The 26,826-nt window shown below is 43.8% G+C and overlaps 1 protein-coding gene across 3 annotated transcripts; it reads left to right on the top strand.

Moving 5' to 3' along the window:
- Nucleotides 1–12,047: 12,047 nt before the first annotated feature.
- Nucleotides 12,048–26,744, top strand: ccdc33 (coiled-coil domain containing 33). Of its 3 annotated transcripts, none has more exons than XM_048257725.1 (10): nucleotides 12,049–12,357; nucleotides 12,894–13,081; nucleotides 17,678–17,741; nucleotides 22,000–22,195; nucleotides 24,292–24,380; nucleotides 24,970–25,101; nucleotides 25,414–25,635; nucleotides 25,819–25,899; nucleotides 26,315–26,431; nucleotides 26,600–26,744. In XM_048257725.1, exons 1-10 carry the CDS (start codon nucleotides 12,325–12,327, stop codon nucleotides 26,660–26,662), a joined length of 1,185 nt encoding a protein of 394 aa, XP_048113682.1. In that variant the 5' UTR covers nucleotides 12,049–12,324; the 3' UTR covers nucleotides 26,663–26,744. The 3 variants fall into 3 exon arrangements, with proteins under 3 accessions (XP_048113683.1, XP_048113682.1, XP_048113681.1); XM_048257724.1 differs by having other exon boundaries at nucleotides 12,052–12,357; nucleotides 25,810–25,899; XM_048257726.1 differs by lacking the exon at nucleotides 25,819–25,899 and having other exon boundaries at nucleotides 12,048–12,357.
- Nucleotides 26,745–26,826: the final 82 nt, after the last annotated feature.

The raw sequence follows: 26,826 nt of genomic DNA, 5'->3' as shown, positions 1-26,826 counted from the left end.
GGAAGTGTGGAACAGTAATAACAGTCGAAGCGTTTTGCATTTTTGCATAACACACACACACACACACACACACACACACATACTGGTACACACGATAGAAACATACATGAGAGGACGTGTACTTATAGCTCCAGTCTGAGATACTCTGCTGAGACCAGCCTGCAGCTGTGGGTCACTGGGCAGACAGGCCATGGTAAGACCACAGTGACACCTAGTGGTGACCATTACAACTGTGCCTGGGTGCGTCTGAGTGTGTCTGAGCATTGCTGTGTTTTAACTGACTCATTTGAGTGTTGCACAAAACTAGGAGGAGTAATTGACGATGACAAGGATTAAATGATTTCCTTGTAATAAACATTAAAATAATAAATGAATCACATGTGGCAGTCAAAATTGTTTCCACTTTGGTGTGATTAGTGTTTTACTACAGACAGACACGACCCACATCTATAGGACTCACCCACCCATAATCCCCAGCCAGTCGGTCATATATTATGAAGTCACAGTGAACCCACCCGTTAGTGGTTTAGTTTGAAATGACCTCAACCACCATAACAGAACACAGATGGAGCAGCGTCCCTCAGGGTCCCTCAGTGTTGGCTGGGGGAGTCATTGTGGTCGCATTGCCCAGCAAAGGTCTGAGAATGACATTCAGCCAGACCTGCCTTTCAGAACTGCCAGAGCTGAAATGTTAGACATGACCTCTGTGACCAGGACGGAAATTATATTATATTATAATGTGTAGGACTGCCGATAACTCTCCTGGGCGATTTGTGTCGGGAATTCAATTAGAACATTTTCTTTCAGTGCCTTATTTTTAGTGTTAGGCATGACCACTTGGACAGAGAGTAAACATAATGTGCAGGATTGCATATATTTCTCCTTTGGTGGATTGTAGAATTTTCGAGAGGGTACTTTTGAGAACTAAATGAAAGTAAGGATTATTTTAGAGTATTTTGAGCAGTGAAGCATGACTCCTATATCCTTCTCAAGCCTGCTCTCCGCAGATACTTTTTTATGCGTCTTTACCCTCTGGGGCTCTTGGTCCAGCCTTTGTGCCCCGAAGCGGTGAGCTCCTGTATCTCCTGACCTTGCAGGCTACCATCATCATTATAAACACACTTGCTCCCTCACGTCTCCAGCCTCCCCAGACGACACACACACACACACACACACACACACACACACACACACACACACACACACACACACACACACACTCCCGTTTCTGTCCTGCAGTTATCCGTAAAGCCGGATACTGCCGTGCCTGTCATGCCCCTGGGCATCTCCTTGGCCTCACGACACACACACACACACACACACACACACACACACGCTTTAGGAAACCTGTGGATTAGTGTGCAGCTGCAGACTGAGCCTGAGCAGCACAGAGCCAACATGGAGCTGGCCTTGAGCAACCGAGACGGGAGGAGGAGGAGGAGGAGGAGGAGGAGTACCGACAGGAGGGTGGAAGGAGGGTGAGAGGAGGAGGAAGATGGGCGATGTGGGCGGACAGGCCTTGACCTCGTCTCTGCACTCAGGAGAGGAAGAGGATGAGGAAGGCGAGGAGAAAGATGAGGAGGCGGCGGCCATAACAGATGAAATCAACAGTGGAGCTCATTCAAAGCAGTCAAGGCTGATCTGTCACAGAGAGAGGGGGGAGGGGTACAGTAAGTGTAAGAGTAAGTTGTTGGTGCTAAGTGGAGCTGACCATCCATTTCAGGTCTGAGCCTCATGTGCTTCATGTGTTGTGTATTTCCAGTGTGTTGTAGGCGTGTTGTAAGGGGCCTGCATCTGTCTATTCCCTCCCCAGTCCTGGGCAGTAATACGGTTTGGGCGTAAGCATGCTCTCCTTGTGTGTGTGTTGGGCGTAAGCATGCTCTCCTTGTGTGTGTGTTGGGCGTAAGCATGCTCTCCTTGTGTGTGTGTTGGGCGTAAGCGTGCGGCTACTCGTGTGTGTGTGGACAGAGTCATTAGGATGTGTCCGCTGAGAGCTGTTTACTGAGGCTCAACACTGTTTCCTCTCTATCCATCTCCTCCTGCTGCTCAATGATAAGCAGCTTTCGTAGCTCACCAGAGAGAGGGGAGAGGAGAGAGAGAGAGAGAGAGGGAGAGAGGGAGGGAGAGAGAGAGAGAGAGAGAGATGTAAGAATGAAGGGACCCCAAAAGAAGCAGAGGAGAAATGAGAGAGAGAGTGGTTTGTCTTCCTCTTTCTCTCTCTCTGTCTCCCTCTTCATTTGTCTTCCTCTTTCTACATTCCTCTGTCTCCCTCTTCCTCTCTTCATCTCTCTCTACCTGTCTTTCTCGCCTTTTTCTCCATCCCTCCGCTCCCCTGTTCTCTCCCTCTCAGTACAAGGTTATACAGGGCTGCTTTGAAGTCCCAGCAAGGCAGTTCTATCTGTTTACAACAGCTGGAGACAGAGTCAGTAAGGAAGGCGGAGAATTTAGTGATTTAGTGAAATTTCTATCCGTCTTTCCCTTTTTTACTCCTTCCCCCCTCCTTCCCCTCCCTCCCTCCCTGCATCCCTCCCTGCATCCCTCTTTCCTTTAGCTGACTGTGCACTCGTTCTCACTCTAGAAAGCCATAGATTAACTGTTTTTTCGATGAGTCCATCCTTGGGCTTCCTCCTGGCTTCGTCCTGGCTGTGGTCAGCCTGTAGTGTAATGGGCCTCCCGCTCTTCGGCTGCTATCTGCTCCATCTTAAGACACTCGCCGCATAGCCGCTGGGCAGTAAATCGTCACGGGGACATCGTCTAGGATAAAGGAAGGTTGAAAGGTTATCCTCCTCCTTTACACAGATCAATTTTTAATCTGCATTATCCCCCTCCTTACACCCCCTTACCACGCACGCACACACACACACACACACACACACACACACACACACACACACACACACACACACACACACACACACACACATACCCATATTCAATCTGTGGAAATGGGAAGACGGGGGATTGTGTTTTTCTTTCCTCATAAATTCAGCTCCTCGATGGTCATACGCCGTATCAGTAGACTGCAGCCTGTATCCATTACACTGGTGCATTTGCAGACAACAATAGGGACTGGGATTTAAGGACTGCAGCATGGTGTTTCAAGTAGTCTCGACAGTCTTCCACAGTAAACATAGAGTTGAACACTGAACTTGTGTAAATATGACTGTTATTCTAGTTTTATATTAATTTAGTTATTTAATTATTTCATTTAGTGGTGTTTTTTAGTGTCTTCTATGTTTAATGAGGTTATAATCATGGAATTTAACATGATTTATATTTTCCATTGTAACAATTGCTAGTTGAAATATAATTTATTTATAAACAAAGTGTAAGTTTGTTGTACCAATGACACAACTTTTCTGCTTGTGTTATTTCTTAGCGCGAATACATCTGAGAGCCAAATCCATTTTAGAAATCGGCTACAACCATTTCTCTCAAGCCCCAGCGGATCATTTTTTAGGCTCAAACTAATTTCATTAATTGGCCCAGCAGGGTGGGATGAATTGTTTACGTGCCGCTGGAAGCAGCCGTCGGAACAGCAGCACAAGCTGTGAAAACACCTCTGTGGTCCACACTCACGCCCATCTGCACACAGGAACACAAGCAATTTATCAACCAATAATTTGGTCCATTAACTTCTGCCTGTGCCGAAGGTGACGACTCTATTGAACGGCACAGGACTGTCCTCCAGCGATCTCAAGGAACCGTTCAAAAGAAGTGATCCACAGATGGAGAGGCATTTTGGAACGTAACCTTGTTTGAGGAGGAAGGCTCGTAGGATGGGGGTTGTTGCATGGGGGGTTGTGTCCACTGCACTGTGCTGTGTCTACTTTATCTGAGTGATTTTAATGCTGCCAGATTGATGCTTTAATGCAATTGCCCACGTTGGGTGTAGAGGTGTGAAGTGAGAGCCTTCTTTCCATTTTGGGGCGTGGAAAGGGGTTGGGGGATTTTACTGCTGTCCCTGGCTGCCCTGTGATCTAAATCCAATCTCCAGAACCGTCCTGCCAAACGATAGTCGATGAATCACATCACAGACCCGGCCTACACCCACTCATCAATCTGGTAGACGCCCTACAATGTCTCCAGGAATACACACGTCATGTACACACACACACACACACACACACACACACACACACACACAACGGCTTCATCTCACAGTGCACTTGATGGCTCCATTTCACAGAAATCTCCAGACTTTATTCTTTGTTGGGGTTTTTTTTTAGATTGCAGAAATTCTGATTGCAGAAATTGAAATAGTCACAAATGTCTCGGCAGTGGAGGAAAACATTTTCCTTTTCCCCCCTGCTCTATGCTCGACACGCTGCCAGTGGGGTGTAAATGTCAGAGTGTGTGTAAGTCATTAAGCCGTTGATGGATGCTGTGTTTTAAAGGTCACAACGAGCCTGTGGGTGGGAGGGCTGGGGGAGTAATGCAGCACTTAGAGTCTTCAGGTAAACACGGCTCTCTGTACTGTAGGTTAACTTTTTACAGAGTGATATATACACATATACTGTATATACACACACCTACAGTACGCATGCACGCACACAAGGACACACGCATGCACAGACAAAGAGAAACATTCGGATCTGTTCCTGAGTTGGATCGGTCCACACCAATTCTGGGCGAGGTCTCGTTTGTCAATCGGTCAGTCGTTTGTCCTTTTCCTGTTTGTGTCTGTCATGAGGATAGAGACAGGGAAAATCACACTAAACACACACACACAAACTGGTAAACATTATGAAACCGACACCTGATGGTGGTAAGTTATTTTCACAAAGATGAATAGTCTGTTATTGGGATTACCCATGGATGGCTTCATATTGTCTAGTGGGTTGAGGCTAAAGGGACTATCCCTGTGCTTGTCCTTCAGTGGAGGCCAGATGTCCTTGAATCACACAAAAACCAACATTAGGAAGAGGAACACACACACACATGCACACACTCCCTCATACAGACATTCTCTCTCTTTCTCTCTCTCTCTCTATCTCGCTCGCTCTCTCTTTCTCTCTCAAAAGCAGGCACATGTGCACACACACACACACACACACACACACACACACACACACACACACACACAGTCTAAATACGTCTTTTTTTCTCCCCTTGCTGACGCCGCATAATTAGGATTACAAAGTGTCCAGTCGGGTCACACCCAATGGGGAAATCTGGCAATTTAATTTCGGTGGTGCCACATCGCTAATCTCAGCTCTACAATGAGCTGAAAATGGATTTTAAATGCAGTAATTTAATGTTGTTTCAAGAGATTTGATATGAACATGCATCAATCATTGATCAGCTGACATTCATACCATTACGTGTCAAATGGGCCACCTAATCCATCATCCGGTAATACAGCTTTACTATATTTAGGATTTATCAATGAATAATAAAATATGTTTACACTCCATACCCACTACACAGAGGATACGCAAACAAACTATATATATTTTGAACGTATAAGGATAATTGGACGGAAAACAGCCAACAAACACTTCTGACATACTACCAGATATCCAATATTATTGGACTGGATCTTAAACATTTTTTTTACGTCTTCTAGTTGTGTTGTGAGCCTGCTCAAACTACACAGCCAATCAGGGATTTGAACCAGAATCTTTTCCTATTTGGTTTGTTTCCGAACAGAAACAGTATTTTAACGTTTTCAGTTTAACCCTAAAATTGACGTTACTGAACTGTTTAGTGTGAAAATAAAGTTCCCGAACCGGTTAATAATGTTCCATGTCAGCTGCGGGACATACAAATAAGTAGGCTGATTATTAAGACTTTAAAATTGTATGTTAGTCTTCATAATTTTCCCTAAGTCTCTATCCTGTCATCAAAAATTAAAAAAAGCATTATAGGCTACATTATGTAAGCGGCATAAGTGTAATTCTGACTTGCCTACATAATTTCAGTATTATACATGAATTAAGACAAGGAAAAATTCTGCTATGTCGTTTATTGGCAAACAACTGAACACATATCCATTATACTTCTTAAAGCTCAATTGGTGCAAATGACAAATCTATTGGTGCAAAAAACAAGGCTACACAGCTGCCATTGAGAACTTCAATTGACCAAACCGTGTCAGGACCCAATCAGTGCATTTGTTTTTCTTATGTCATAAAATAATACAAAACCACAAAGCATTACAGAAGCATCACTGCACATCCATTACATCCATCCAAAAGCCGATACAACTCGCATAGCTAAATCTGTGCAAATAACTGAAAGATGCTAGGCTACATAGCTGCCATTGTGAACATCAATTGGCCAAACCTGGTCAGGGCCCAATCAGTTCATGTTTTTCTCTCTTATGTCATCAGACAATAGAAACCCAACCCACAATGGTGTGTAGGCTACATATCGGGTAAAAATCTCAGTGTTTGCTTCGACACCAATCAGGCTGCTTGCATTATTTTGAACTCTTATGATGACATCATATAGGCGTCTCACAGAAAGTATTTTGTATTACTTTTAAAATACCAAAAAATGCACACCAATAAAGTATTTTCAATACATAATAATTGATACACAATTATTCAACTCAATAAAACACAAAGTACAAAGTAATATTTTGTATTTGAAATACAAGTATCCATAGAAACAGAGAAATACTGGCCCTCCCTGGGCACCGATCCTTTCCAAGTGTGATGAGATACTGAGTGCCATTAGTTAATCCCTCTGTCCTTTGGATGATACAGGAAGTGAGGCTGTTTGATGTGGAAGCACATCAAAAATTCATCTTAGCTTCCAGCAGCAACACGCTGTTTCCCATCTCAGTATGTTGAGTTTGAAATGAAATATTTCATCAGAAGCAACAGTCTTTCAGTGCCATTTAAAGTATTTTTAGATAGCTTATCAATAATTATGAGCCTTTCCCTGTTGCCGGGTGTAATATTGATCATGTGTTTGTAATGTATGTTTTAACATGACTACTGTGTGGATTTGTAATCATTCATATGGTGCGAGGATAACATATTCAACCTAACTGGGGGCACTGATAGGCTATATGACACATGCATGAGGAAGAGGAGATCTGAATTACAGACATGGCACAGAACATGTCATCAGCACTGGTCACATGATGGTGACTTAATAAAGGTATCCACAGAAACGGCTTCAACATCCTAGCAACATAGCGCTGATTTTCCATTCTACAGTAGGATGTGCGATGTGAACAGCTGTTGAATGTTCTCACCTCTCTCTCTCTCTCTCTCTCTCTTTCTTTCTCTCTCTCTCGCCATCACTCATCATGTTCTCCTCCATGATTACTTTAGCCTTATCAGCCACCTCTGCAGGGGGGACAGAGGGGCAATTTTGGGAGGGGTACGATGGAGACGAGAGATGGACAAAGCAGAATGAAAAAAAGGAGGGAAAAGAACGAGTGGAGAGAGGGAAGAGTAGACGAAGGAAGAGCAGAGAAAAGAACGAGTGGAGAGAGGGAAGAGGAGAGGAAAGAATGAGTGGAGAGAGGGAAGAGGAGAGGAAAGAATGAGTGGAGAGAGGGAAGGGGAGACGAAGGAAGAGGTGAGGTCATAGTGTGTGTAGAACAAACGGGGTAGTGATGAGACACATGGATATGACCAAGAGGCACAGAGGGGACGAAGAGAGAGAAATGATGAGCGAGAGAGAGAGGTAGAGAGAGAGGGTTGAGATGAGGAAGAGGGAGGGGGGCATGGGTGATAGGAGAGAAAGAGTTGGCAGAGAAGAGGAGGAAAAAATGGGAGTGTGAAGACAGGACAGATGTGTGTGTGTGTGTGTGGTGGAGGGAAGAGGAGAGGAAAGAATGAGTGGAGAGAGGGAAGAGGAGAGGAAAGAATGAGTGGAGAGAGGGAAGAGGAGAGGAAAGAATGAGTGGAGAGAGGGAAGAGGAGAGGAAAGAATGAGTGGAGAGAGGGAAGAGGAGAGGAAAGAATGAGTGGAGAGAGGAAGAGGAGAGGAAAGAATGAGTGGAGAGAGGGAAGGGAGAGGAAAGAATGAGTGGAGAGAGGGGAAGAGGAGAGGAAAAGAATGGTGGGAGAGGGAAGAGGAGAGGAAGAATAGGTGGAGAGAGGGAAAGGCGAAGGAAAGAATGAGTGGAGAGAGGAAGAGGAGAGGAAAGAATGAGTGGAGAGAGGAAGAGGAGAGGAAAGAATGAGTGGAGAGAGGGAAGAGGAGAGGAAAGAATGAGTGGAGAGAGGAAGAGGAGAGGAAAGAATGAGTGGAGAGAGGGAAGAGGAGAGGAAAGAATGAGTGGAGAGAGGGAAGAGGAGAGGAAAGAATGAGTGGAGAGAGGAAGAGGAGAGGAAAGAATGAGTGGAGAGAGGGAAGAGGAGAGGAAAGAATGAGTGGAGAGAGGAAGAGGAGAGGAAAGAATGAGTGGAGAGAGGGAAGAGGAGAGGAAAGAATGAGTGGAGAGAGGAAGAGGAGAGGAAAGAATGAGTGGAGAGAGGGAAGAGGAGAGGAAAGAATGAGTGGAGAGAGGGAAGAGGAGAGGAAAGAATGAGTGGAGAGAGGGAAGAGGAGAGGAAAGAATGAGTGGAGAGAGGGAAGAGGAGAGGAAAGAATGAGTGGAGAGAGGGAAGAGGAGAGGAAAGAATGAGTGGAGAGAGGGAAGAGGAGAGGAAAGAATGAGTGGAGAGAGGAAGAGGAGAGGAAAGAATGAGTGGAGAGAGGAAGAGGAGAGGAAAGAATGAGTGGAGAGAGGGAAGAGGAGAGGAAAGAATGAGTGGAGAGAGGAAGAGGAGAGGAAAGAATGAGTGGAGAGAGGAAGAGGAGAGGAAAGAACAATCCATCTATATCTCTCTTTCTGTCAGTCCATCTCTCACTCCTTCCTTTTCTCATGCACCTCTCCCTTCTTCCCATCGTTCTGGGGAGGTCAAATCTGATCTGATTGAATGACAGGAGATCAATTCCCATCTCCGAGGATGATTGTTGTGTCCGTGGGCCCAGTGCGATGAGATGGTCTGTTAAACGCAAGCGGCGCACGGCCCCACACATTCTAATGAGGAATTAGACACCCGCTCTGTGTTCAGTGTGTCGGCACAGAGACACAGACACGAGCGTGAGTCACGTTCCCAGAATGAGCGCATAGCTGCGAGGGCACAGTGAATTATTCATCACCAATTAGAGAAGTCGTTTAAGAGGAGAAATATTTATCCTGGCAAAGAGGCGGCCGACGAGGGCAGAGTACAGGCAGGCACTCATCTGAGCACCTGGGAGGGAACAAAGCTGCTGCAGTGGCCTCAGTGGCTCGCGTGCAACACACACACACACACAAACATTTACATTTATTCACAAACACACACTCACCCACTCACTCACTGTCTCCTCCTCAGTTTTCTCATACACATTCACACACACACTCATGCATGCCCACCCACACATGCACACCTACCCTCTCTCTCTCTCTCTCTCTCTCTCTCTCTCTCTTTCTCTGTCACACACAGACACAAACACACCACACACACACAGCTTTAAACACCTGCAGATGAATAAGTCATGTAATCATGTTTTTCCACTTTGATAAAATGGAATGGCTCAGAGTTGAATGGATTTGAATGCATTATGTTGCTTTCTAAAGTAGTGTATATGCTCACCAGTCTTACACCAGTGGTTGTATCAGATTCACTAATGCATTTAAAAAGGATTATTTGAGAACGTGTATGATCTTAACACTCCCCCAACACCTTTAGTGGTTCAGATATGGTGGAGACAACAAACCCACTTCTTGTTTTTAAGCACATCTTCTGCTTGAAGAAAGTATTTTGCAGTAGCCTATGTTATAGTGTATGCTATTTTAAAGAATTAACATTTGTTCAACTTTCTATATTGTTAAGATTATTATTTCATTATATTGGTGTATGGGATTTTGGATTTGACTTGCATTTGCAATTTGTTTCAAGACAATTTTCTGAGCCAGCTCTTAATTGAGGACTGGCATAGAATTAAATTCTGTAATGTGCAAGACTATTGCGTGGGTGGCATGGATTTGTTTCATGGGTCCTTTGCCAACTGTTGCCATGGTGATATTTGTCAGTAGGCTTGTCTAGGAGTGGACACATTTCAATCAATATATCCTGCAGGTATGAAAACTGTTCTTCATTTTACAGTTCAGAACGTTTTCCCGCAGTTTTGTTAGACCATTGTATTGTTATATGCTCTCTTAATTAGACAAATTTGAGACTTCAAACAATATTATGAATAATAGGGACAATGGCCCTTGTAACATAATTTACATATACTGTATAAGTCACTTTGAATAAAACTGCTAAATGAACACATGTACATTAATGATAAATAATGATTATAATTACTTACATGTAAGAATTTAAATGATTTGCTATGAATCAAATGCTCTTTAGTTTCTATGCATTCTCCGTATGTTTGCTTACATTTGCATCTGCATAATGAATTTGGGCCGCATCGGACATGAAGGGAAAAAAAACAAAAAAAAAACAATTAAGGGAAAAAAAATGTATCTGAACATTTTGAAAACTATCCTTTCATTGATTGAGAAACATTTTTATTTTTTTGACAAAACAAGACAATTTTTGCTTTTGAACAATTGCCCAGAAATGAGAAAATTCTGTAATTTGAATGGCGGGTTGTATTCTATGATTTTCTGGGTTCAGATAAGTTCAAAAAGAATTGTGCTCTGCAACTTTCTCTAATAAGGCCTTGTTTGTAGAAAACTGTGTTTCTCCAGGAAAATGAAGTCCTGATGGCCTTGGCAGACCAGGCAAACGGTACTTAGGGCTGGAGACTGAGCTCGTTTAGGAGACTTGATTGGATGACACCAGGAGAGATATTTTTATGTTTTGTTATTGTTGCCTTTGTTCTTCCATGAATGTGTATTTATTTATATGTCCGTTTATCCTTCATGTCTCTCTTGCACACATTAACAACTGCTGATATAGTTTCATAGTTGCATCATGTTGAAACAATTATTTATAACAGAATGTAAAATGACCTTGGTCCATTATCAGTGGATGGATTATAGAGCTCTTGCTTTTCCTTGAGTCTTTTTCTTTGCTCTGTCTTGGAAACCGAGAGGGGAGATATGACAATAGGCTACAGCATGACATAAAAAGAGAGAGGCCAGGCTTCTCATGTTTTGCATGTAAGGGTTGGGCCCCTCACTGTGCAAAGCATTACTCAGAAGTCAGAAGCCTCTATTTCTCTCATGTGCACTTGTGCACGCACGCACACACACACGCACACGCACTTTTTGACAATATGTTCTCAGCATGTGTCCTGGTAGCCAGTGAGCCCCATCAGTCTTTCCTAGAGACGGCTGAGCCTCTCTCTTTCAATAGCTGACATTTTCAAAAGATGGACTCTCTTTGATTTATGCTATTGATTTCAGCACAAACATTGATTTAGTCTTCTGTTTTTTCTGCTATAAAAGTTAATTTATTCCTTCATGTTCATATGTGCATTACATGGGTGTTTTATAATACCGTCTGAATCACTCTTAACAGCTGGAGGCTTTGATTGATGGTATTGATTTGGTTTTAGTCTCTTGTTCTTTTTGTTTAATAAGTTCAGGCCTTTCCTAATATGTACTGTGCATTACTGAAACTTTCAATGTTTTCGTGTAGGCGGGGTCTACTCTTTAACACCCTTGGGTTATAAAAGACTGTTGGCATGTACTGAAAGCCATAAAGCACTCTGCTCTCAACACAAAAGTTGCCATGGGAGACATTTGTTGTGGTAACTGCTTAAAGCCCAGAGTTCTCTCTTTCTCTTTGTCTTTTCTTTGATGTTTTTTTTTCTTTCTTCAGTTTCTTTCTTCCTTCTTTATATTTCTCATCCTCACACTGCTTTTCTTTCTCTATCTCTTTGTCGTTCATATTCTTTCTCTCAGATCTCTAAAGCCCTTGATAAGCAGTTAGATCACTGCTGTCTGTTACAGGTTATTTACAGGCCACTATAAACACACACACACACACACACACAAAGAAAGAGAGAGAGAGAGTCACACCTATCACACTGAGCTTAGTGACAACAGTGGGTAAAGCACAGGATCTCTGTTTACTAGACACCGGCTGCAGCCTAGCACATAGCGACAGGGCAACTACTGGGTACTGCCGAGCCTCATCATATACACCACAGCAATGAGAGCACACACACAGCAATAAGAGCAGGAACATTTCCCTCCTCTCGACTGGAGTTGTGTGGTTTGGCTGCAGAGTTGTTTAACATCAAGACGCCATGCTGGCTGTGTGTGTGGAGCCTGGACTGGGCAGCTGAGAGTGACTCAGAGCTGGGTTGGCCATGGAGATTGGCTCTAATTGAGACACTGTGTCTGTGTCTGTGTGTGTCGGCAGCATGAAGAGGTATTACAGGCCGCATACAAGCACTGTAAGTACAGGGAACAGGTCACTGCTCAGTGGCTCTCTCTATGCGATGGCTTTTGGGCTGATCTTATGTAAAGTTATCAGTATGCATAGGAAGCTTCGCGGTTCATAAGGGTTGTGTGCGAATTATTCCAGGATAACAGTGGGAACATGTTTTTTTGAGAACTGAGAAATGCTTTGTGTAGGATTTTAATGCATACCGGGTCAGTGCTGCACACCCTTTTGTGATACATTATTTTCTGTCTGTAAACAGGATCATAAATAATGTTGTTTCTAGAGTGGCTTACATGGTGTTGCGTTAATGATTCGTTTCCCCAGACATGCCCTGACAGTGTGCTGATAAAAATGTTAAGCAGTGTCTGCCTCTCACTGGAAAAAAAACTCTTTACCCATATTGGATGTTTTCCAAACATGTTTATATGCTGCACCTTTTCTCTTGTGTTCAAAACAGAAGTCCATTAAGCGTGTACCTGAATAATAAAATACTCCACCTCCTCAGTGGGCCTCCTCAGTGACTGCCCTCTCTGGTCTCCCCCACAGCTCCAGAGGGAAAGCTTTGGGCTGCCCTCGTACGATGCCCTGGCCCAGATCCTCCCGGAGTACCAGCACCTCCTCAGAACCGTACGGCCCGAGAAGCAGGACCAGGGGAAGACCGATGGAGCCCAGAGCCAGAGGAAAGACCCGGCTCAGATCAACCACACCTATGACATTCACGGCCCGAACAAACGGTATGGCGTCTGCATCTGTGTGCAAATCTATTACACCTTTGTGTGGTCCGCAGATAGCAAATAGTGAAAGTAATTGTGGTGAACTAGATGTACCGCATAGCGGTACAAAATATGACCGCCGCTCAGTCCTGTACATCCGTTCCGCGAAAATAAATCACACTTCAATTTGTCTCCATATTTTACCCATCCCCACTCTTGAAACTTTTTGTGTATGCTTGTTTGGCATGCCTGAGGTGTGTGTGCGGCTGCACAGAAAGTAAACCCTACTGGTGCTGAAAAGGTGAATAGATTGTAGAATAGCCAAAGAAGATGTAGAATTGTTATAAAACCTTTAAAATCTCTAAACAATCACAAGTAGGGCAGTTCATCACAGTTCATCCATTGCAACTGGATTGATGAAAGGTCACTTACACCTGTAGGCTACATTGTATTTGGGAAAAGCAAAAGGTATCAGCATAATGTTATTTATTTATTTATTTTTATGTATTTATAAACAAAAACATCTCTGTCAGTTCCATGCCGTTTTCAACAGCTATCAAAAACAAAGGTCATTTTTGGATGGATGGATTTTTTGTGAATGTTTCTTCTTCTACATAAGATTTTAGTCATCTTTAGTTCATGTAATAATTTTATTGTCAATGCACAAATTAAGTAACAGTAGTCTGAAACGCTATTGTTAATGCACAAATTAAGTAACAGTAGCCTAGTCTGAAACGAAATGCTGTTTTACATCTAACCAGTGGTGCAAATAACTGACATGTCCAAATGGGCCTTGATGAAATGCGCCGCTGGACTGTTCATACACATTTTAACGGGCCAAAGTTGAAAAGCTTAGTTATTGCAAATATAGGCTGATTCATGTTCCCTTGCATTGTTTAACTGAGGTCCATGGCTAGTCTGGCTTTCATCAGACCAAGCTCAATCTTTTAAGAAATCAAAAATAAATAGCTGGTAGATCAGGCTGGGTTCACCCAGCCTAGTCCATAGGCACCGATATTGTTTAATTTTTCCGATTGAGATATACACGCCTGGCTATTCTAAATGCAAAAATGCATCAGGGAGTTATGACAAAACGGTAACTAACAAACTAGATCCTAATAGAAAGTTGTTAGCTTCCCTAAGCTACAGGTAGGATTATAAGGTAGGCCTATTGACAACATAAATTGTCAATAGGCTATGCTGGCTTACACAAATAAAATCTCCTTTGAAACCAATGGCTTAATGCCTTTACAGTATCAAGCGGACTTAAACTGTCATATCGCGGGCTTAAAAGTTGTAATAACATTCACGCAGCTCCATGAGTCAAGGAGCGCGAATGAAGTAGCCACTTCTAAATGGGACCCACTACACAGTAGCTTAAGGTGTTTTGCTAAAGCAGCCATAATGAAATGAAGGTGTCATTGTTTGGATACTTCACACACACGTTGCTTTTTAATTTCACAGACTACAACTACCAAGCTGTAATCAAAGCACATCGATTCCCCTCACACCCTGCACGCACTTAAAACAAAATAAACAGGCGCCTCAGTCTCACGCATGTATAGGCAAAACTGTATCAGACCGGTGTAACGTTGGTAAATCTTCCATTGCACAGAATGATTTTGTAGCACGGCAATAAATGACAGTCGAAAGATACAAACAGTGCTGCTATCAATTTGCTTGGTATAACCGCATTTATAGTTTTCTACAAAGGCAATCAATCAAATGCCTCCATCACTCAACCAACGCTTAACGGTAACATTACCTAGGTCCTTATTGATATTACAAGATTAACGTACCTGCAGTAAAACCAAGCATGTCCGAGAAACATCCTTAGATTTATTTCGGCTTCAAGAAGAAATGGGAATTACACTTCATGTGAACATCGGCCCCATCCTTATTAGATGTTCGCAAGGTGTAAATTACAGTCCTTGTATGAAGCGCCCATTGTTTTTCCAACCCACTTTTAACTTCCAACAAAATTACGCCTCACTGCAACGATGCGCCATCTAGTGGACAAACGACTACTTCTCGCCAACACTGAAAATGCAGCCATGATGATGATGATGAATATTTATTTTGGCTTTTTTAATCCTACTGATTTTCATTTTTTACTGTGGGGGGCAAATCACAAATGAGTGATTATGAGCCAGGTTGATGTGGGCCCTTGAGACCAACATACCATAAAGATTCACAGAGAACTGTGTCTGCCCTACCCTCCTTTCGGGGTGCAGTCCAGTGGGGGGCTGCAGATGAAAACTAAAAAAATGACGGTTCCATGCTATCCATGTGGGGTACATGCTCACCAAGTTTTGTGTACCCGGTCTTTCAGTGTCATGGGGGGAATCCTTTTGTTGGTGTACGCCACTAAATGTACACATAAATTATTTTATTGTAAGGCCCCCATGAACGAAAGTACACAAAACTTGGCATGCATTCAGAGGGTGTCATAATGATCCTACTCTTTTAATTTCGTGCAGTTTTGACCTTGTCAGCCAGAGATATTGAGATGAAAACACCTCATTTTTTGCTTTTTTAATTTTAACTAGGTGGCGCTTATACATGAAATAAGTGGTAATGGGATGGGTTGACATGCCCCTTAAGACCAACATACAAAAAAGGTGGACCTCCTAGGCCCTACGGTTCTCGAGAGATATTCACAGAAAACTGTCTCCGCCACCTACAGGCCAGTTGGTGTATAGTAACATAAATTAATTTATTGTGTGGCCCCCCATGAACGGAATTCCACAAAACTTGGCGTGCATACATAGGGTGTCATAATGATCCTACACTTCCAATTTTGTGCAGTTTTGACTATGTTAGGTCACAGATACCTTCAATTACACCACCTCATTTTTTACTTTTTTGTGTTTAACTAGGTGGCGCTATACATGAAATGAGTGGTTATGGAATGGGTTGACATGGCCCCTTGAGATCAACATACAAAAAAAAATGGTCCTCCTAAACCCTACGGTTTTCGAGATATTCACAGAAAACTGTGTCTGCCCTACCCTCCTTTCGGGGTCCAATTCAGCCGAGGGGCTACAGATCAAAACGAAAAACGATGGTTCCATGCTATCCATGTGGGGTTACATGTCCACCAAGTTTCGCGGTACCCCGGTCTTTCAGTGTCCCGGAATCATTGATGGAAATTTGGGCATAAAAAGAAAAAAAAAAAAAAAAAAAAAAAAAAAAAAAATCTGACTAAACCTATATGACCGCCGCACAGCGAAGCGGCGGTCATAATAATTACTTAATATTAATCTTAGACTGGCAAACTTCAGGAAAAACTCAGGAATCAAGTTTATTCTGTTATAAGCAGAGAGGGTACAAAAAAATGGTCTATGGTCTATGTAGGCCTAGCCCAGGCCATGGCCTCTGTTGGATCACCCTCTCTCTCTCAGTTCTCCATAGTCTAAGTCCAAGTCTAAATCCAAATCTGACAAACATTGCAGTTTAGTTACTTTTAAATGCTTTAAACAAAGAAGAAAATGGCGCCAAAAACAAGCCCACTTGGTTGGCTCTCCACTTGGCATCAGACACACCTACTCACACCCACTTCACACCTATTCATTCTTATCAGAATAGCATGAGGAGAGACATCATATATATCAGAAATATCACTTATAGAATGTTCCAAACATTCTCACAATCAAATCATTACAATCCTTGTACTGAAAATATCAGAATGATACCAAACATGAATACATTTACATTTCATGACACATGTATACATTATATCAAGGTAACATCCTTTGTCCTGTGTAACTGATAGGCCTTGAACCACATTAGCATTTCATTGGGGGAGGGGAGGGTGTCTTTGTTTTAAACCAAGAAGGGCCACATGGCAATTGATAGTGACAGACATTTCCCTTGTCACCACAGCAAACCAAGCCCCAAGGGAGTTGTCATTAAAGTAACACAATGTAGGAATTCCCCTTTCTATCAATTGTCCACGTACTGGGGACACCATTTAGCGCTAAGGGGGCACCCAGTTCGTCTAAAACCGATGAAAAGGGTCCTGCTCTTGACCCATGACAACAGCGTTGCATAGTACAGTGTTGCAAAGTCAGTATATCACCAAAATGAGTTTGAAGTTATTATGTTAAAATCATTGCAATGTGTTGCTTTAAGTTGAATAAGGTGTTTGGTAGTTGTAGTCATATGTAAACATTTAGAACATTAATTAAATTAAATAAAAATAGCTGAATCCCAAACAGGTTGGTGCTGATCTGAAATGTATCCAGTTCAATCTTAGGACTGACCCATTGCAACTGCTGCTCTTTGAAATTATATCTTTAGACTGGAAAAACAGGTATATTTTATTAGTTAAATGCACAACAGACATTTTGAAGAGTCCATGCAAATGTAAAATGTGTTCTTGCAGTTATGCACATGTGTTGCCTTTGCCTTTGTGTAACTGTGAATTCCTCAACCCTTCCAACAACACTACTTTCCCCACTTACAGGATAGTATGTACTACTAGGATGACTTGCACTGATGCAGTATACTAGGATGGCTTGATAACATGCACTGATGCACAGTATGTACTATGCACTGATGCAGTATGTACTATGCACTGATGCAGTATGTGTTCCCTGATCTTCTCCCTCCCAGCCCCCCCATCCCTGACTTCCAGGACAGCTCCTTCACTGCTGAGGTCACGGAGCAACAGAACAAAGTGAGTCCGCAGCTCCTCATCTTCACACACTACATTCACACATGTGACCTTTAATGTGTGAATTAACAGTGTCTACCTCTCACATACACCGTCTTACATCACATATAAAATAGTGCATTATCCTTATTCGATAGTGTGCTTTGGAGCATAACGTGCCATTGTGACTTTGGAGCGTAACATGCCATTGTGACTTTGGAGCGTAACATGCCATCGTGACTTTGGAGCGTAACGTGCCATCGTGACTTTGGAGCGTAACGTGCCATCATGACTTTGGAGCCTAACATGCCATCGTGACTTTGGAGCGTAACGTGCCATCCTGACTTTGTGTTTGACATGCTGTGGCTCTGTGTGTTGGCCTACAGAAAACAACCCAGCCTTAGAAGCAGCTCACTCGACTCAACTAAACAAGCAGCTCACTCGACTCAACTAAACAACCCAGCCTTAGAAGCAGTTCACTCGACTCAACTAAACAACCCAGCCTTAGAAGCAGTTCACTCGACTCAACTAAACAACCCAGCCTTAGAAACAGGTCACTCGACTCAACTAAACAACCCAGCCTTAGAAGCAGGTCACTCGACTCAACTAAACAACCCAGCCTTAGAAGCAGGTCACTCGAATCAACTCAAACTCAATGTCTCTGTGTCTTTGCTTTTGTCCACCTTGTGTCCTGTCGACAAAGTGTAGCATAGACACAGTGACTGGACGGGACTGGACAGGAGGACTGTGACATGTTCATGTTTTGGTCTGTGTTTGTCTGGCGGCTTGTTTATCTCGTCTTCCTGAAAAAGCCAGACTGACAGAGTCTGCTGTCTGTCTGCCACCCCTGGGCACTCTGGCACTGGCAGACTGTTGCCTGTGGAGAAGGTGCCAGCCAGGTAGGTGTGTGTGTGTGTGTGTGTGTGTGTGTGTGTGTGTGTGTGCGTGCGTATGCCAGTGTGCTGTGCAGGGTTTCTAAAGCCTTGAAGGTCAAGAGGAGGCCTCTTGCTGATGCTTTTGTTATTAATTCCCATTTAAAGCGCCTGGAGCTTGTTGTCACCCTGCCTGCCTGGCTGCCCAATCTCCTGATGGTGTTATTCTCCCACAGGACTCTGCCTCTCTTTCCCTCCACCTCTCTCTCTCTATCCTCTGTTTCTCTCTCTCTCTTTCAATCCCTCTGTCTTTCCTGATCCCTCTTTCTCTCTCTTTCTCTCAATCTCCTCTCAAAGTCCCCCCATACTCCCCCTCTCTCTCTTCCCATTTCTCTCTCTCTTTCTTCTCATCCTCTCTCTCTCATCAACAGTCTCTGGGAGGAGCGCTTTAGCGCAGCAGGAATAGATTAACATTTACGCTCCATCCTCTGTGCCTTCTACAAACACGAGGAAGTGGACTACATGCATGGAATATGAATCTCTTGCACTAGTGTCCACTCACTCTGCTGGGTTTGTTTCATTCCAAGTGTCTGAGTACTTGTTGCTCATAGGGGGTGTGACGGGGATGTCCAATAGGCTCTCTCTGCATTAATGACCAGTAATGGAGGATCTCTCTGCATTAATGACCAGTAATGGAGGTTGTTTACTGTGGTCACAGACAGGCCATATTGCCCATGTGGACATACAGGACACTTCAGTGCAAAAGATTGGACATCTACATGTCACCTCACACACATTACACGCACACTCTCATTTTCCTCTGTGTGTGTGTGTGTGTGAGAGAGAGAGAGAGAGAAATACAGTTGTAGGGCTGCCAGGGTGCTGTCTTTCCTGCTTCAGAATATTCACCCCTACACACACACATACACACACAGAGACACCTCTATTCCACCCTCATGATTGCACCTTTCATGTACTCATGACTACATCTTACCTCTCCTCCCTCACTTCCCCACCCCACCCCACTCCATCCCCTTTTCTCTCTCTCTCTCTCTCATTCCCCTCTATCCCCTGTTCCCCATCCCACTCCCTTTTTCTCTCTCCCTCCCCCACCCTGCCTCCCTCCTGATGTGCCAACTCCCCAGTCTCCCATCTCATCAGCAGGCATGATTGTCACCTTGTGCTTGTGCCCTTTCAATTAGACGCTCAATTTCATATAGAGGTCCCTGGGGAGCCACATCTTCACTGGCCCAGATTGGAATCTCCTAATCGCTTGTGTTACCTCTACATCCCCCTTCCCACACACACACACACACACACACACACACACACACGTGCCCCATCCCAAATCAACACCTGCTCTACCGCCCCCCCCACACACACACACACACACATACAATGTGATGGTGGGGTGACTGAGTACACTGAATTGTGAAGCAGCAGTCTGACATCTGTGTGCAGTGACACATGGCACGTAGAGGAGGACTGAACCAGACGGAACACTGAGACAGAACACAGACTACACAAAGGAGCACAACAATGGAAGTGTGCCCGACAACATTCCGGAATTCTCTCTCTCTCGGAATTTTCAATGCAGCTCCACGGCAACAGCTGCGTCACCCTCTTTGGGCCTCTGGGCCTTTGTGTAGCAGGATCCTGGCCACCGAAATGGGGAAACCCTTTGTTCCTTTCAGGATGTTTGTCAAAAGCTGTGGAGAAAGAATACTGTATATGGCACATCCAAGGACCATGGATCACAAACGAATTCATAAACAAGTTAACCACTGATTTACAAGGCATCATTTTGGTTTGGCTAACAGCTGCCCATTCCAGAGGAAATCCTTTGTAGAGAGAACCAGACATGTCGTGGTCTGATTATTCATGGGAATTCCTTTTCCAACCAATGCCATCCTGCACATATGGTTTCATCAGGGTCTAACTCCCCAGGGTTCCCTTGAAAAAGAGATGTAAGATCTCAATGGGACTCACCTTTTAAAGTAAAGTGTATAAAATAAAATAAAATAAAATAAACTCCTATTCAGTCTGACTGGAGATTCTCCAGTGATTAATGTGTTCTTAGGGGCACCACTGCCGCACACACACACACACACCCTCCCCAGAGTCAGAATGCAGGGGATCAATAGCATTACACCTTCAACCACAAAGAATCCATTACACCCTTATCCACTGGCACGGGCATTCGTGCCAAATCCCGTTGTCTGCTGGTCCACCTCACCCACTCCACACACACACACACACACACACACACACACACACACACACACACACACACACACACACACACACCCTCTCCCAGGGAGCAATGAGAGGAGGTGGGGAGGAGGATGGCAGTCATACAGACACACTGAGCCCAGGGACAAATCGCTCTGGCGAATAATGCATGGAGGGAGGCTGGGGGCTAATCCTACTCCACTGGTGCAGAGAGGCATGTTCACCTGCTGCTCACTGGTCCTGGTGGAGGTGTACAGCACACGTGTGGCTCTGGGGCGCCATCTAGTGGAGATTGGGGCTAACCCTGCACATGGAGCAGGCATCTTCACCTGCTATTTGTAAGGGAAGGTGGATATACAGCACACAGCTTACACACAGTCCATATGTAGGACTGAGGCGCCATCTAGTGGTGATTTTTGTAGCGTTTGTGGTCCTCCACTTGGCCTGCCCAGTATGTTTCCTAACAGTGGTGTTGTGCAGTAGCAACAGGCATATATTTACATGTCCATAAACTAACCACCTTTTTCCTTCGTCATTGTTTTTAGAAAAGCATATAGAACTTCACCCAATCTAGTTGTGCTTTACCAACACATATTGGATTGCATTTGGACACATACAGCGTACCAATCAAGGATATTCATGTGACAGTGGGGGCACAATAATATTCTTGTCATCATGAGGAAACAAATACTTAAGAAAGATTGTCTGCTCATAATCTTGAATTATCACCTAAAACCTGTGATGACAATGTGCCTGGAGTGTTATGTTGGCCCCTGAGCTCTTTCTACTGCTGTGTGCGTGTGTGTGTGTGTGTGTGTGTGTGTGTGTGTGTGTGTGTGTGTGTGTGTGTTGGCCCCTGAGCTCTTTCTACTGCTCTGTCACATATGTTATTGATAGATACTCATATGCATATATACAGCCACTTTTGAGTTTATGGTTAGGTGATCAGTAGAATATGCACGGTGACAGATAATATAATGATGATAACTGTGTTAGAGATTGGGCAGGGCAGGGCAGGGCATAGCTTTACTCTATCTCCCTTCCCCCTACTTCCATTATATTTGTTTTGCTATCTGTCTTTGTCACTATGTTTAACCTTTTCTGTCATTTCTTTTCATCCCCCCTCTCTCCTTCTCGCTCTCTCCTTCACTCTCTTTCTGTCTCTCTCTTTCTCTCAGGAACTGGAAAACTATCGCACAGCCATGTGTAAGATGGCGGAGGACATCATTGCCTTGCGCACACAGCAAGCTGCTTTGGAGGCAGAAAACAGTCATCTCCGTAGTGCCCTCAGTCTCCATCAGGAGGTGGGCCACACACTTCTGCAGGACACAGACGTGGATGTCATGACCAAGGCTGAAATCACAGACCGAATTGGTAAGGCTTCCAGTGCACCATCCAGCGGTGTTTACCTTTGTGTGTGTGTGTGTGTGTGTGTGTGTGTGTGTGAGTGAGTGGTGTCAGTGGGCCACTCACTTCCATGAACCACATGATTAATAATCACGTGGAAGATATTCACTCTTTTGGGACCTCAAGGTTACGTTCATAACCAGAATATTTGCATGCGGACATGTCGGACATGTCATTTGAAGAGGAATGTTTTGTTTTTTTTCTTAATATAATTCCAGCACTAATGTGTGCAGAAGCGTTCAAACTCAGTCATGCACATTTCCACAGCGGTGTTCTGTATGTAGGTTTTGCTGAGAAAAGTTTAGCGGGTAGGCGCATCCTCACCTCAGAAGACCTGACTTTCTCCTCCTCCGAGTCTAATCCCTTCTGTAGCTGCAGGTTTGTGCCTCAGCGTGATAAGCCTGCTGCTCATTTAGCAGCTGCACCCTGAAAGGCATGTGCAGCCTTATCTACCGAAGGACAGTCTGCGACCCTCACACACACACACACACACACACACACACACACACACACACACACACAACTCTCTCACACAAATATAAAGACTCTAACATACGCACACACAAGGTCTCACACACAGCATCTGCCTTTCTCTCTCACATACACACACACACACACACACACACACACACACACACACACACATTCAAACACCCTCAAAGTCACACTCACACACACACACACACACTGCTGAAAAGACACACCTAAAACGAGTGGATGAAAGCAGAGAGAGAGTATTAATTTGCGCTCAGTCGTGGATCAGGAGTCAGGGTTGTCGCCGATGCTCAGATAAGCAACACACATTCAAAGTCTGCTGCATATTTCACAAGCCCTGACATTTACTGCTATCTATCACAAACTTAGAAAAACTTTTCAAACATCCAACATCCATGCAACACTATGTGATCCAGGTTCTGGTTGAGATACACTTTTAAGTAGCCATATAAGAGACAAACACAAGTTGATGACTGGTTCTTTGTGGACCCCAGTCCTGGGTAAGTGGATAAGTATACTTATAAGCTCCCAGCTGCATACATAATCCAGAGCATACTGGATGCTCTGAGCATCAGCATATATATACCGCATACAGCATCAGAATATACCATATACAGCATCAGAATATATTTACCGTATACAGCATTTTTCTGATATAATCCTATGGTTGCTGAGTGACATTCATATTGAAATTTGCAGTGGTCTTTTAATTTTGAATATCAACTCATTCGAATCCCAGATAGCAAACATACACTGGAACGGAACTGGGCCACACCTACCACAACGTCCGGCACGGATCTGCATAATGGACTTGATCCGGTGTCCAAACGCACATCGGTCCAAAATTGGTCTGGATCCGTTTGACGGATCCGGTGCCAATAATGGCTAAGACTGGCCCAGTTCCGTATGATAGTCTGTGTTACTGACGTGTTCCAGATCTGCTTGTCATATGCAATACGGGTCCGCTTATTGTGTGTGGTACGGACCCGTTTATCAGAAATCAGCCGGCTTTATTTTGACATGTGAAATGTGATTGGTAATTAATTATCCTGAAAAATCTGTTTGCTAAATGTCACTCAGCAACCGTAGGATAACATCAGACAAATGAGCAATGGTCTCTTCATTTTTTCCAGAGCTGTATAACTTTTCTAAAGGTTATACTATGCCGTTTCTTTTATTTTTGCCGACTCTAGAGCTCTCCCTTGAGTAGCGATATATTTATATTTTACTTTGCCATTGTAATTAACCTACTTCTCATGGCTTGTTCCCCCTGTAAGCAATGACTTTCTTTTTTTCTTTTGTTGTGGAGGCAAAGAACTAACAACAGGTAATGTTTCATGATTCTCACAAAATGTCTTTGCCATTCTTGAAGTTGCATGGCTGGTTCTCTCGGTAGCGACCTGCTACGGCTATGCTCTATGCCGATTATAGGTGAATGATTCCTCTATTGCAGTTGTGTTCAGCATCAAATTGGCTTCGTAGAGGTTATATTAAGGTAAACATCTTGCATGGTGTACCTTTAATATCTATCAATCCCCAAAACACATATCTGTCTTTGTCTTTGACAGCCTCCCTGAAGGTCAAACTGGCCAGTGAGACAAGCAAAGCAGCATCGCAGCGTGACAAAATCCAGCAGCTTCAAAATGAGCTAATTAAGGTGAGTAAGCTCCATAAACCTCTCATGAATACCTGTTGTCTTCACTTAATGTCTTCATCAACATCTTATCAGTTATAAACCATCCCCACTCTGCATTTGGTATCTCACGCACCATACACAGGCCGACATCACATCAGACAGTCAAGTCAGTGAGCCCTCTACAAAGCACTTGCATATTGTGCATAGACACACGGCCAAATGACATTGATTTGGAGTAAGAGGACCCATAACCATTTATGTCACGTTACTTTACTGTGAGATAACTGAAGTTCTAGCCTGTTTGATGTTTGTGACTTCTTTGACAAAGTCTGTTCTTTCATGAGGTAACTTGTGGGAGGGATTTTGGTGCTGTTCATCAGATCAATCATTTCTGTCATTACTAATGATAACTGAGTCTGTAGCTGGTCCAGGGCTGATGTTGCACCACATCAGAGACATCTACCTCCCAGTGTCAGCTATCTACTACACAGAGTAGCTGTTCCTGATGAAAGTTGGGCCCAGTTGTAAGGTTCTCCGTGTGCTGTGCTGTTGCTGATGAGAGTTGGGCCCAGTTATAAGATCCTCCGTGTGCTGTGCTGTTCCTGAGCAGAAGAATGATCATGAGAAGGAGCTGGAAAGACTGAGGAGGGCTCACCAGCAGCAGCAGGCTGTGCTGCATCGCTACCAGAGTCATGGAGCCAAAATGGCCGGCCTGGAGACCACAGTACGCCAGCAGGAAAAGGTGAGGTCGGAGCCAAAATGGCCGCCACACCATTCACTGCGTCATCATACAATGTCAGTTTCATTAAACAATCCTGATATGCAGTAAGATCACAAAAGGGGAACGATGCATCACAAAGTCGTATCATTATTACATCCATGATACCGTCCAAAAATGTATTCATAAACAACAACAATCATCCCAAACTTCTATAGCCTGAAGCATAATGATACTTCTATGACCTTCTCTGTCTGTTCCACAGGTCAACACAGTATTCTTACAACATCTGTGCAATGCAACATTGGTTATAATATGGATGATTTTTTGTCATAGGTTATTGAAAAGATGGAGAAGGTCTTGGACACAAAACTTAGAGAACGAAACAAAGAAAATACTGACAGGAAGAAGCTTGATAGCAAAGGTGGCAACCTAACACAGGAAGGCAGGAAGAAGGAGATTGAATGTGTCCTGGCTGCTGAAAATGCTCGTCTCAGAGAGGAGCTGGAGAGAATGAGATATCAACCCCCACCTGTCATCCTCCAGCAACCAACACGGGTGAATGATGCAACACACACACACATCGACAAACCACACATTGACAAAGACCCCTTCCTCTGAAAAAATAAGCACACACATCCATTTCTGCATGTAATGTGTGTGTGTGTGTGTGTGTGTGTGTGTGTGTGTGTGTGTGTGTGTGTGTGTGTGTGTGTGTGTGTGTGCCCTAAGACAATCCAGGTCTTTCCTGACAGAGAAAAGTTCAGCCTGTTGAGTCAGCTGGAGAGAGCAGAGGCTCGTATGCACACACTGGAGCACCAGGTATAGCTAGCTCAAAAGAACCAAGGCCATTGTCTAGAACCAAGAACCAAGGCCATGCCTAGAACCAAGAACCAAGAACCAAGGACATGCCGTGCCTGCGTGCGTTTATCTTATTGCAGCATTTGACACAGTTGATCATCATTTACGCTAATGACACACAATTGCACATCTATCTATAACCACATGACATCAGTCCCATCAGTTAAACAAATATAAAACTGAGGTTTTAATCATTGGAGCTAGAGCCCGAGAAAGATAGTGTGTGATAAGTTAAGCTCTCTGGCAGATAATGCCACCTCCCTGTCGAAAAATCTCGGTGCGGTTTTTTATCCTGATCTTTGACCTGAGTTTTGAGGTACATTTACACACGAGTGTGTGTGTGTGTGTGTGTGTGTGTGTGTGTGTCCTATCACAGCTGAAGGCTAACGCCAGAGAATGGGGCCGAGAGAAGCAGTCCTTGACCACTAAGCTGAGGGAACAGGAGCATGGTTTCGCCCGCACATCAGCCGTGATCCTCCACGACCTCCCCGCGGTCAGTACACACACCCACAAAATAAGCAAAGATAGTCTCGTCATGAAGGCCACACACTACATTTGCATGCATGTGGAAGGTTTGCAAGTGTTTAGGTTTATGTTTAGGTATCTGAATAACTTGCTACAGTGCTAATTTGAGTTAACCATGGTTTTGTGTTTGCTCTAGAAAAGTGTGACAGAGTCTGTACTTGGCCGTATTAGGCACAGACAGCTGGACCCTCTCAAATGACCTGCAGTCAAGCGGATTTTAAAGAAAAAAATGCAATTCATTTCTGTAATATAGTCTTAATAAACCAATGCACAAGAACCAATGTACCAAAATCAATGTCATTCATTTATTCATTAAACATAACAGTCATTGTTTATGCAGTTTTTTATGATTATTATTATTAT

Source organism: Alosa alosa, chromosome 11 (genome assembly GCF_017589495.1).
Source record: "Alosa alosa isolate M-15738 ecotype Scorff River chromosome 11, AALO_Geno_1.1, whole genome shotgun sequence".
Taxonomy (NCBI): Eukaryota; Metazoa; Chordata; class Actinopteri; order Clupeiformes; family Clupeidae; genus Alosa; species Alosa alosa.
Note: the sequence above shows the minus strand (reverse complement) of the source record. Positions and strands in the feature narration are given on the sequence as shown.